This window comes from Gavia stellata, chromosome 12 (assembly GCF_030936135.1).
Source record: "Gavia stellata isolate bGavSte3 chromosome 12, bGavSte3.hap2, whole genome shotgun sequence".
In the NCBI taxonomy this organism is placed as follows: Eukaryota; Metazoa; Chordata; class Aves; order Gaviiformes; family Gaviidae; genus Gavia; species Gavia stellata.
This window is the reverse complement of record NC_082605.1, coordinates 1,032,005-1,045,187: the sequence shown is the minus strand read 5'-3', so window position 1 is coordinate 1,045,187 and position 13,183 is coordinate 1,032,005. Positions and strand designations below refer to the sequence as shown.

Genomic DNA, 13,183 nt, shown 5'->3' with positions numbered 1-13,183 from the left:
CCTCTTTCATGTCTCTTATGCATAAAGTTTCAGAGGAAACGCTGTTCTACGTGACGCTGTTTCACCGCACATTGCGATTTAACTCTCCCCTGCCTCCAAGACGCAAGTTAATGGTATCTCCGATGTTTATTCAATCTTAGACAGAAAATTCAATTATTTTATATCACAATAATCAAGTTCCTACAATGCAGAAACCAATCCCGACATCAAGTCAACTTACTGAAAGCAGACTCTGGGCTACTTGTTTCTGGCAGAATACTTAATAAATTCAGCAGGTCTTAAGTTCCTTAAGAACAACTGTGTGTTACAAACTGAAGGTCGTTGAAATAAACACTTTTATGAAACAAATCAATAACTCATTGTGTAGTCAGTCAAGTTTTGCACTACCAGTAGAAATCATCCCCAGAGGAGTTTCTACACGACAATTGCAATTAATGTTTTACATTGTTATATTCTAAGTTAGAAACGCGGAACAGGGAGATTAGAGCAGATCTCACAAAGCCATATTTACCTAATACTTTCAAATTTCTCAATGAGCGTGTTGACTCCTGCTGATATTGGTATTTCTTCCTCTCCAGGCGCTAAGCTCCTCGACGACTTGGGATCAGCTGGCAAAGGCCGAGAAGGTGCTGGAGGAATTCTTTCCTGTCCAGGTTTGAGATGGACAGGCTTAGGAGGTACTAATAAAAGAGAGGGAAAAAAACGGGAGGATAAATCTCCATCATCTTTATCCTAAACTGGGAACAAAGTCCAAGCGCTCAACGCAGAACGAGGAGTATCCATTCTTTCACCAGCCTTTATCAATTGCACAGCTGCCGTCCCGAAGTATTTCTTACACCAAAGCAGACTGCTGTACGCTAGAGAAAAATGACGGGCTTCTATTTTGTATTTCTACAGCCGTATCAGACGTGTTAGCGAACCGAGCGGCTCGCAGAACTTTACCGCTTCCTTGTTACCAAACAGGATGCAGAGCTCGCACTTCGTTTTTGCAAATGTGCTCATCATCTCAATCACACTAACGAGTTTCCCCTCCCATGACTTTTCGGAACTCGGGCAGCCTGTTGAAACTCTTACACTGGGAAAAAAGAGAAAAAAAACCAACAACAAGCAACCCAAAACAAAGCACCAAAAAACAATCCCACCATGGGTTTCAGTGCCTTGCGTTTGCTTGGTCAAAAACACCACAGGCAGAATGTAAGAGCTTTTCTTCCTTTCATTCTCCCTCCCCCATCTCTTCTGTGGTGTAGTCTTCATAAATTTCCTTCCTCTTTTGGGTCTACGTTGAGTTATAGACAATATAAATAAAACACGCCTTGTAAGAACGTATGCATTCTGCTCAAGGTATCACTAGGAGGCGAAAGTACAAAGTTTAATACAGTATTTTTAAAAAAATGTAATTTAAACGTAATGTAATTTTAAAAAATTTATTCAGACCTTTTATTGATTGCAGAGTAAATGGCTTTGGAAATACGTAAGCAGTAACCCATGGCAACAGGTTCACGTGCTGTTACAGTTTCATACGCTGAAAGCAACCTCGCATGGGCAGCCCCGACGCTAGAAGGTAGGAAAACCAACTGCGCAATTACTCGCCAAGTGTCCCCGCGGGTCTAGACTAGCCAAAGAGTTAACGCCTTAAATGAGGAAACTCTAAATACGTGTTTTATTAAACAACGTTTTCAAGAACAATTTATTTGAAGCATTTCCAACCTTTAAATGGTCCATATGGCACATCAGCATAATGTGATTAACATTGTAATGGGGCTTTAATTAGCAACTGTTGTTAATGTAATTTCAGGGTTACTTTCTTTAGGAGGCTAAATGGAGGCATATGCACCCAAAAAGCCAATTCCTGTTGTCCCTACGCCATAAGAAGGCTCTGCCTCTGTTTTAAGCTCTGCATCAGATGTCCTCCCTGCTCCAGCTCTGGGTGGTCATTGTCTGAGGTCACTGACGAAGGACTGTTAAAGAGTTTTGGAGCTCTGAGTAAACGTCGGATTTTAAACGACCTACGTTACTGAGTTTATTTCAGCACCAAAGAATAGACTCAAATCTTCTAAGGACTTGAGCTTTAATGGGACACTTCCTATCAAAGGACTCAGTCTCCAAAACGTCTGGAATTCCTGCCTTAAAATAAAGGTCTTACAGTTCAATTTTGAGAACACCACCACAAAACCTGTCTTACAGAGGAATAACAGGTAAGCAGGAAAAGAAAATCATCTGACATCTACATGGGATGGTGGAGCTCTATGTTTTGTTCACCAGGTTTTCACTTGCGCACCGCATGATCAGTAAGTGCCCTGCCACATTTCTCCTTGTAAAACCAAACCAAACCAACCTAAAAAATAAAAGTATCCATGCCACCATCTCGTTATCAGGCCAGAAAAGGCAAGCTCTAGGCTCTTTATGGAAGGTGCATAGTGCAGCCCGCAGGCACTGACCTACCCCACATCCCCTGTCAGGCCCTTCATAGTTTCAGACTGGTCCACAACACTCAGAAGCTGAAGTTCACTGCCAAAGTGTTTGCAGTAATAGCAACGGTGTCACTGCTGTCCATGGGAACATTTTGGTTCTTTGCTGTTAGGGGACTCCACCTGAATCACCTGAGAGAACGCACTCACAGAATCACAGAATCGTTAAGGTTGGAAAAGACCTGTAAGATCATCAAGTCCAACCACCAACCCAACCCCCCCATGCCCACTAAACCATGTCCCGCAGTGCCACGTCCACACGTTCCTTGAACACCTCCAGGGATGGTGACTCCACCACCTCCCTGGGCAGCCTCTTCCAGTGCTTCACCGCTCTCTCAGGAAAGACATTTTTCCTAATATCCAGCCTGAACCTCCCCTGGCGCAACTTGAGGCCATTTCCTCTTGTCCTATCGCTCGTCACTTGGGAGAAGAGACCAACACCCACCTCCCCACAACCCCCTTTCAGGCAGTTGTAGAGAGCGATGAGGTCTCCCCTCAGCCTCCTCTTCTCCAGACTGAACAACCCCAGCTCCCTCAGCCGCTCCGCATCAGACTTGTGCTCCAGACCCCTCACCAGCTTCACTCCATGCTGGACACAAAGGAAGGAGGAAAACAGTTCTGTTAGTTCTGAATTTTTGTTTACTGAATAATTTTGGCCACAACAACCCCATGCAATGCTACAGGCTGGGGGACGAGTGGCTGGAAAGCTGCCCCACAGAAAAGGACCTGGGGGTGTTGGTCGACAGCCGGCTGAATACGAGCCAGCAGTGTGCCCAGGTGGCCAAGAAGGCCAACGGCATCCTGGCCTGTATCAGAAATGGTGTGGGCAGCAGGAGCAGGGAGGGGATCGTGCCCCTGTACTCAGCGCTGGTGAGGCCGCACCTCGAATGCTGTGTTCAGTTTTGGGCCCCTCACTCCAAGAAGGACATTGAGGTGCTGGAGCGTGTCCAGAGAAGGGCGACGGAGCTGGTGAGGGGTCTGGAGCACAAGTCTGATGAGGAGCGGCTGAGGGAGCTGGGGTTGTTCAGTCTGGAGAAGAGGAGGATGAGGGGAGACCTCATCGCTCTCTACGACTGCCTGAAAGGGGGTTGTGTTGAGGTGGGTGTTGGTCTCTTCTCCCAAGTGACGAGTGACAGGACAAGAGGAAATGGCCTCAAGTTGCGCCAGGGGAGGTTCAGGCTGGAGATTAGGAAAAATGTCTTTCCTGAGAGAGCGGTGAAGCACTGGAAGAGGCTGCCCAGGGAGGTGGTGGAGTCACCATCACTGGAGGTGTTCAAGGAACGTGTGGACGTGGCACTGTGGGACATGGTTTAGTGGCCATGGTGGGGTTGGGTTGGTGGTTGGACTTGGTGATCTTACAGGTCTTTTCCAACCTTAGTGATTCTGTGATTCTGTAATTTTGGGAAATAGAGACAGCGGCACGGAGGCAAAGCCGCTGACCTTATCAAGCACTACTTAGTAAGCAAAATTTAAACCACACAAGATCATAGAGTGGGTTGGGTTGGAAGGGAGCTTTAAAGGCCATCTAGTCCAACCCCCCTGCAATGAGCAGTGACCTCTTCAACTAGATCAGGTTGCTCAGAGCCCCGTCCGACTCCAGAGCTGACACAAACCCCCTACATTCAGAATTTACAAGGAAGTGATGTTCTATATCACAACACAGAAAAAAACCTCAAAACCATTTTAGACTTCTACGAAAGAGTGAATGAAAGATCTGCGCGCTAAGAACAAACAACGCTAGATGAGCTCATCGGTACGCACGCCATCATCAGCAGTACTAAATGAACAGTCAGCCCTGGACAAAAAGTAGGTGCTGGTTTTAGGTAGGGATCCAGCACCCGAAGTAGGAGCCCAAGCAAAACTCCTGCTCACGCTCTGAAGCCACCTTCCACGAGTCCCGACCCACGCAGGAACCAGTGCTGCTATCTTCTCACTCTGGGTCCCAGCCACAAAGCAGCTCGACCTCGGATGCAGCTTCCAGTGCCCATCCTGCGCGCACAGACGGGTAAACTGGTGGAGAAAAGGAAGCAAGCCAGGTGCACGGAAGAGATACCAGTATTACAGAGCATGTTTCAGGCGGTGCCTGAAGCCATGTGCTGGAATGGTACTTCCCCAGTCCTCTTCCTCCTGAAGGTTTTACAGAGCAGCCCACAGCTATTTGGAAGAAGCAGAAACCAAGACACAAAATCTTTGTGACAGAAGGAACGAGTGAAATAAGGAGAAGCAGTGGGACAGAATCAGAAAAAGGAAAGGCAAGGTTAAATACGTGGGAGAAGGTACAGCCCAGCCTTGGCCCTGGCTCTGTAAAACAGCAGGGAACCCTTCCCTCACTGCAAAACGAGCCTTTGCTTTACTTCAGCCCCCCCAGCCCATGAATTTCTCTCTCACAAGCGCCTCCTCTACAGCAATATGCAAAAAGTCAACACACATTTCATAGCGGCTTGATGGAGCCATTCCCACCAACCGTCCCAGCGGTGGCGGGTCTGTCGTGACTCGCTGGGAAAGCTGGGAGGACGTAATAAAGAGAAATTCAAGTGGGGTGAGTTGCACTCGCAGATTTACTGACTTCACTTGAGGTCCCTTGACAAGAAGGGACCTAAAAAACCACACACGATGAAGCAGATTATGGAGGGCTATCCCCTGGGAAGGGAATACACTCAAAAAAAGAATAAACGACCCAACGGCGCAGCCTTGGGCGGGGGGTAGAGAGCTGCTCCTGGAGTCTCAGGTGGTGATGCCAGCACATCCCACCCAACAAATCAACAAGAAACAGGCCTTAATGAGGCATCCATGTAGCTCTAGGGAGAAAGCCCTGGGAAGAAAGGTTCTTGCATAGAAATCCCGACAAAAAACTGAGGAAAGATTTAGGTCTGCTGCAAGGAACTGCACCACACTGGCACAACTACTGTTTTTGGACACAGCCACCAAGAGGAAGCAAGGGTGGTTTACAGGAAAAATGTCAGCTGCAGAACAGTCAATTTAATAAAAACAACTTTTTTTATTTTATTTTGACGATTTCATTTTCCTGGAGAGGCATGAAGTGTTTTCCCTTCTTTACCTGGGTATACAACCCACAGAGTAACGGGAGACCAATGAACTATACATGGGAGAAAAGCCATTTCCAATTTACAAAGTCAATAAAAGTGAAGAGAAAAAAATCGTACCATCTTCCCCTCCTTGCAAAGTATCGTACGTATTGTTCTCTACTGTCATATGTAGCTAATTGCAGATACCTTTTAAAAGTAGTTTTATTATAAAGAAGTGACGTGAACTAATAAAATCATTATTTAAAATGTATGACGAAGAAGCGTCTTTCAGGAAGATGGCTGGCACATCCCTGACCAAGACTTGTAACGCTGATTTGTAGCTTTGGCTAACCTGGCTCAGGTTGAGGCATTAGGTGGTCTGATTTTTGAGTACTGGGTACTGGGCAACAGTCTCTCGGGGGAGTTCTCATTGGGATTCCTGATTCTTCTTGGACTACTTCTACAGTGACCTCAAGAAGCCCAACAAAGCGAGTTCTGTCAAAAAAAGCACTAGCAAGAGTAACTAGTCAAGAAAGCATTTTACCTTTGGCTGTTTACTTCACCTCCTGAACAAATTCCCAAACTTTTCAGAACATCAACCAGCCAGTAAGATACACTGACTTCTTCTTTGGGTCTAAGCTTACGGCTGCAACAGGAGAGAGAGCTTGCGTGTGTGCGAGCAGCATAAAGAAGTAGTAGTCCCTATCTCAGTGACGGAAATAGATCATACTAATCTACTTGGGTAACTTTTAAGGATGACTTGAATCACGCTAAGCAGGCTCCCTCCAACTTTTCTGAAATACTCACATATAAAAAACAGGCTTATGTCCTCAGTAATTGAAAATCGGTGCCATCAGCACAACAGCAAAGGATCTACACCAGCTGAATTAATTCCATTTCTTACCTAACAGACACTTCCGCTATTCCTTTTTATTGTGAGTATTAACAACATTCATGGAACACCCACTAATTAAACCTGGACAACCAAGACCTCAAGGTAAAAACTCCACAAATAATACACAGACCTCGTGAGATGTTTCAAGCATGAGCTAGTATACTAATTTAACATTTAAGGTCTACTTCCAGAATCAGAAACTGCAACGCTTTCTTTGCAGCTGTTTAAGGCTAAATGCGTATCAGAAAATTGCTTTCACATAAGCATTTGAATTGGGGGGGTGGGGGGGTGCGGAGGATCAGTTTGTACAACACAGCCCAACGGTGACCAAAATCTTTTCTCTTTTTCTCACGTGACAATGACTGTCTATCACATAGACACGCTGCTTTAAAAAATTTTGGTTTATGAACTTAGTATCTTCTTTGGGCTCACCCTCCTTTGCTCCAAACGCCTCTCAAACGATATGCTTTCTGCATCTGCAACTACCTTAAGGCAAGCACCATTATATACAATATTTCAACCAATTCTACAAAGCCGGGGGTGGTGGCAGCGGAGGCACTTGACAAACTGACATTACAAAGACAGACCACACGTCATTTCACTGATGGCAAAACATGAAAACAATTTATCCTCTAGGAAAGAAAAGCCCGGGGAGAGCAGAAGACCTGCTGGAGAGGAGCTGGAACACGCTTCTTCCCGGCTTCTCTTCTACCACACTTTGGCGTTGCCCCCTCTTGCCACCTGAGTCTGGCAGGTCTCTGGAACTGCCACAGCCCACACGCTGCCCTTGCATGTGACTGGTTTAGCTCCTATTTCTCGTTTTTAAAATCCATTCGTTCCCTTTAGGCATTTCCTGTAGCTCTGCATAGTTCTTACAACAAATGGAAAACAGACCAGGTTTAAACAATAAGCTATTCTTACCTAAATACTTCTAAAGAAAAAAATTAACAAAGAATGAAAACAATATTGCTAAATTAAACTCACACTTCACAGCTGCATGAGGTATAACAACAGTACAGGAACTATAAATGGATGAGTTAAGTATCTGTTATTCCTGAATCAATTTCTTCTTGAAGGCTTCCCTAAGAGATAATCTAATGTTGGAAAAAATGAAGATAATAAAACCCTACCGGCTGTACCTGGACCTTAGAACACAAAAATAACTTTGCTGTGACCTCAAATGAAAACTATTAATTTAAAAATATTACACTTCACGTGCGACAGAAGCTTGTACAGTTGCTAGAAGGACAAAGCCACTTGCCTTGGGGTTTCTGCAGAGGATGCATTTTGGCCAGCGGAGTTTTGGTTTTGGGCTTCCTTCCAGTTTGATGGATACATTGCGCCGAGCCGATGTGCTGCAGTTCCCCACATGCTTCCAAAGCCGGATTTGAGTCAATGTGACATTTGATTTGAAGAGGAGAACAAGGGCAACCTGGGGGAGGGAGGGGAAAAAGTCAGTATTTATTTCGTCCTATGAATCCTGAAAAAAATTTGTGCTACTTCTAGAAGCATATCACTCATCCCAGTTCCTGAGGAAAGGGAGGGGGGTAGAAGACGGGTGAGCCATTCACTCACAAGTTCTTACAACCAAAATATCCGTCATCTTAATAATCACGTTAAACTAGCTGACGGATAAGACAGCCGGAATTTCAGCAATCCTACCTTCAATTACTTACTTATTTCTTTACTACGGACGCCCAAAATAAAAGAGTAAATACACAAGATAAAAACCATTTCAAAAGGATTTCTCCAAACAGAAATACAAGTGCCCCAGCATACAACATGACGGTTTTTGGTAAAATACACCTAAGTTACGCTGAATTAGAAACATGTCCAACGTGGGGGGAACGGTACGAGCGCATTCCTTCAGGAGATTTAAGCATTCAGGCTGTGTTTTACCGCTATTTATTATTCCTCCTTACATAAAATATTAACATTCCTTCAAAAGGCTCCGGTCTAGAAGATGCCATTAAGACATGATCCAGTGGGAAAACAGAGAAAGAAGTGATTAGTATGTTTGTTTGTCTTTTAATTTAACATTCTTGATTCATTTCTGTGGGCACCGTGAAAATAAACCCATTTACCCACTTGCACATAGTGAACACTGCATTTTTTGATTTGGGGTTTTTTTTGGACTTGTGCAAGCCTACGGCTAGATGGAATCCTCACGCCAATCCTCCTCCAATCCTTTACTAGTGTGTCATAAGAAGGGGAAAAAAAAAAAAAAAAGAGTTTAAAAAGGACTGCGGTTTAAAATTGCTGCATATGAACACATGAATATATACGCTTCCGGCAGTTCCAAGAAGTGGAAAACGTATCAAATGTAGAAATTTGAACACTAATCCATAAAAAAAAAAGGCAAAGAAAACATGACTAACATTCTTTCCATATTCCCATTTTAAAGGGGACTGGCTGAAATTACCAGCATCTTGCTGGAGTGAGAGGTGACCTGCACCATGTAGAAAGGATCCCTCTAAACGTGAAAAATCAATCTTCGCCTTCTGTGATGTGTTCAAGAACACGGCATTAGCTTCGCAAAGGCAACCTACTCTCGGCCAGATTTATATTAAGATCAAAAAACTGAAACGACAAGCACCTCCATCCACATCAACTAAATTACCCTGGGTTTATACTAATGGTATTAAATCAGGATGTGACCTTTTGAATAAAGACTTTGAAATCCGAACCGTACAGACTGCTTGGGAAGATTAGCTGAGAGCTGGCCTCAAAACGGAGAAACTTTCACAGCGATACGGATTTTTATTTTTTTTTTTAAATAAGCATAAAATATTAAAGCCAATTTTGCTGACAAAAATAGATTCAGATGGCACAGATCTATTTACTCTGACACCCAAATATAGAAGCTCTGAATTCCTCGGTACGGCTGCCGGTTGTTGCTGTTGAGGTTTCATTAGCATTTCTACCATGAAATCTGCTTTTCAGCAGATGTGAGACCAGCTATTAAAACATCCTTCCAGCTGAAACCAGGAATTTATAAGTACTACGCTTTATTCAAATATAATTTCACTTATCAGGAAAATGCAGTGAAAGTAGAGTCGATTATTAGAGCAGATTAATAGATTATTGCAAACACATCATCGCAGAAAGAGCTTCCGCAGATGGCTCAGCTGCGGGTACCGAGAGCTCCCTGGGACAGCAACAGCAGTGCTGTGACAAGCGGCTTTTTAGGGAAAGGACTGAGACTTCGTGTTATTAACAGCAGCTCAGTGCAGCAAGGAATGCAAACAGTGCACAAGGGGAAAGCTCTAATTCAAGAAAATAAAAAGGGCAGCACACAGAAGACAGCGTTTCAGCGGGGATTCACCAATGCCTACGAGGGAAAGGCAATGCTGTACTTTCCTAACAATGACTTTAAGGATGCAATTCTCAGTGGAAAAATCTCTGTACCTACAACAGGTATCCAGAAAACACCTCTAACCATGTTGTGTCATTTGATCACAGAATCACTGAGGTTGGAAAAGACCTGTGAGATCATCAAGTCCAACCACCACCCCAACCCCACCATGCCCACTAACCCATGTCCCACAGTGCCACGTCCACACGGTCCTTGAACCCCTCCAGGGATGGTGACTCCACCACCTCCCTGGGCAGCCTCTGCCAGTGCTTCACCACTCTCCCAGTCAAGAAATTATTCCTAATATCCAGCCTAAACCTCCCCTGGCACAACTTGAGGCCATTTCCTCTTGTTCTATCGCTGGTCACTTGGGAGAAGAGACCAACACCCACCTCCCCACAACCCCCTTTCAGGCAGTTGTAGAGAGCGATGAGGTCTCCCCTCATCCTCCTCTTCTCCAGACTGAACACCCCCAGCTCCCTCAGCCGCTCCTCATCAGACTTGTGTTCCAGACCCCTCACCAGCTCCGTCGCCCTTCTCTGGACACGCTCCAGCACCTCAATGTCCTTCTTGTAGTAGAGGGGCCCAAAACTGAACACAGCATTTGAGGTGCGGCCTCACCAGCGCCGAGTACAGGGGCACGATCCCCTCCCTGCTCCTGCTGGCCACACTATTTCTGATCCAGGCCAGGATGGCGTTGGCCACCGGCCTCGTCTCTGGCGAGCGGTGAAGCCCCCAGGAGATGCTGGAGGTGACCCCGGTCCCCTGCTGCGGCTGAGGGAGGAGAGCCACAGCCCCTCCTGCCCTCAGGTCCTGCACCCCCGGGGTATCCTCAGCTGCGCACCCTAAGCCGAGCCCAGCTACCCCTGTGCTGACCCGGGATAAGGTCCCGCTTGCCCTAAGCATTCCCTGTTCCTCCTCATCCACTGCTGCAAAAAGGGACTGTCTTGTTGGCGTCATTTCGTGAACTTTTGAAAGGAACTAAAACCCAATTCCTTTTTGTTCCCTACTGCAATTCATCGTTGGGAAAGCAGGTCCAACAACCCTTCTTTCTTACTGATAAGAGCGAGCTACTGGTTACTCGCTTGCTTCCAAGTTCACGGCAGCACCAGACACCTCTTCTATGTCTAGGCTAAAAGCTCTCACGACCTGCTTACGTTACTGTAAAGTAAAGCGCTTTGATCCTTATTTTATAAATTTTATGGTTTATTTTAGAAATTTTATAAATCTGCATCCAAGTTTTTCTCTGCTACTGCACAATCCTGTCGAACAATCAAGGCACAAGATCCTCCGCCGGTAATTACTCAACAAATGCGTACGTCTTCCCTGAAACAAGCTCTGAACTTGGCTTCGAACGCGCCAGGACTTGTGCTCAGAGGCATTTGCAGAGCGAAGCCTTATGCTACCGCCCATTAAAAAAGACCTAATAGATATATAAAAATCCATTGCCCTCTAAACATACAGTATTTTATATCATCTTGTATACTGCATACACAGGTTACTGCTGAAAACAGATCATTCTTTAATTATTGCCTGCACTTAACCCATGCGTTTATTGAAGGTACATCCAAAGAGCAAGTGGGCACAAAGCAGAAAATAAAATTGATAAGTAGTTGGAAAGAAGAGGAACTTGGAAAGCCACAAGTGCCTTAAACACCAAATGTAGTGCTGGCCCTAAATCAAGAAAAATATGCATGGGTGAAACCACAGAAGTGGCTCTCATTCTTTTTTATTTAATTTAAGCCAAGATGGTTCTTTCGGTTCATCTCTGATGTGGCCCCTAAGGGCTGCTTTTTGCACACAAGACAAAAATCCACTTTCCTTACGTATTTTTTCAAGTGCTGTAAAATGATCTGTGGATTTACTGGATTATTTCACATGGAATTCTCCGAAAGTAAAACCCACTGTCTGCCGGGTGCTCCTGGGAACGGAAAATGCGAGGGACAACGTAAATAACACCCAGGCGCAGCCCAGGCAGCCCCCCACAAGACGTCCATGGTTCCGCCAGACGCTTCCAGAGGTGGGAGCGGGCGACGGGCCCCCCGTTGCCTGCCCTCCTGCGTCCACCAAACCTGCGGGACCCAACGCAGAAACCGCCTCCTCTTTGCTCTCTGGTCCGGCGTTGGATTGTGCAAACCCTCCCCAGACCGGATGAGCCGTAACTGCCACGGAAGCACTTGGGAAGTGTACTGGTACGTGCAAACGGACAAAAAAATGGTTATTTGTGTCCGAACCGTATATAAAGGCTACTAATAATAAACTGTTACTCCCGGAGAGCCCGGCTGAGGCTGACTTCACATCTGATCCCTGGTTACCCGCGACAGCTCCGGGCAGAAAGTTACAGCCCGTCTGGACGTGGAGCGTGCCGGCACCTCCCAAGCACGGACAACGGGCAGAGCTCTGAAAACCTGAGCGTGCACGTCCAATCGTATCAAACTCTGCCGTAAAACTCAGCTTTGCTACGCCCAGTCCGTGCGTCTCCAGCGTATTTAAGCTCCAGTATTTCATGGCTTACTCGTCATTCTACTCACGTGAACAATGCTGCTTACAATTTCTCTGTTCAATTCAAGCAGAAAGGGACAAAGCTGATGCTTTCCAGAGATAATTTTTGTATTACATTAATAAAATAATACGTATTTAAGGCTCCTACTAAGGTAAAACTTAAATGAAACATCTGAAAATGCCTAAGATAACGTACAATTTATATTTTCACTAAAATGGAAAAAGAGCTTCCGTCCGTCTGACAGAATTCAGCGCCACCGGGAAACTCTTGCATGGCCCAGAGAGATTTCTCAAGTCTCTCCCCTTACCCTCAGCAAGCTGTTTGCACCTAGAAGAAAGCCCGTATTTTTGAAAAATTTTTCCTAGACGATGTTGCAGACTTGAAGGCTATGCTGTATTTTCCTTTTAGACTCCGATAAAATAGAAGGATTTGGGGTGCTCCACTGAGTGGAGCAGTAAAGAGACCAGTTGAGCCCAAGCGGACGAACTTCGGGTCGCAGGCTTTTCTCCCAGCGCACAAGCCAGATTCAGATCTTGCGCTTGGCACCTAGTCCCCAGGTAGCAGCATTCAAAAATAATCCCAGTTCACAATAAAAATACTAACTTGGAGGCCTGCGACAGAGAGCAGCAAGAACCAGCAATGTTTTGATGAGCTACTGCTTTGGCACATCCTCCGTTTGCTGAGCTGGTAGAAGGACTTCTCACCCAGTGCTCTGTCAGAGGAAGAAATTTTTGCAGCGTTCGCCTGAAACGAAGAAAGCCTAAACCTCACCAGGCCACCCCCTGCACCCCGACACGAGGCGCGGAGAGCGTGCAAGGAGTAAGAGGGGCGATAAACGCTGGACTAACAGAAAAAGGCTCTACGGACTGGACACGCTGCAAAGGCACTATAAGCAGCACCTACTTCAGAAGTTTGCTTTCTCAGAGAGTTGATACC

General features: G+C 45.6%; 1 protein-coding gene across 1 annotated transcript in view; it reads right to left on the bottom strand.

The window, feature by feature from the left end:
• FGD3 (FYVE, RhoGEF and PH domain containing 3) overlaps positions 1–13,183 on the bottom strand; it is a 116,679-nt gene that overhangs the window by 47,228 nt on the left and 56,268 nt on the right. Inside the window, exons 2-3 of the mRNA XM_059823077.1 lie at positions 7,651–7,821; positions 512–680 (exon numbers count right to left, since the gene is read on the bottom strand). Of these exons, the coding sequence (XP_059679060.1) occupies positions 512–680; positions 7,651–7,821 (340 nt within the window). The remainder of the gene's footprint in view (positions 1–511; positions 681–7,650; positions 7,822–13,183) is intronic.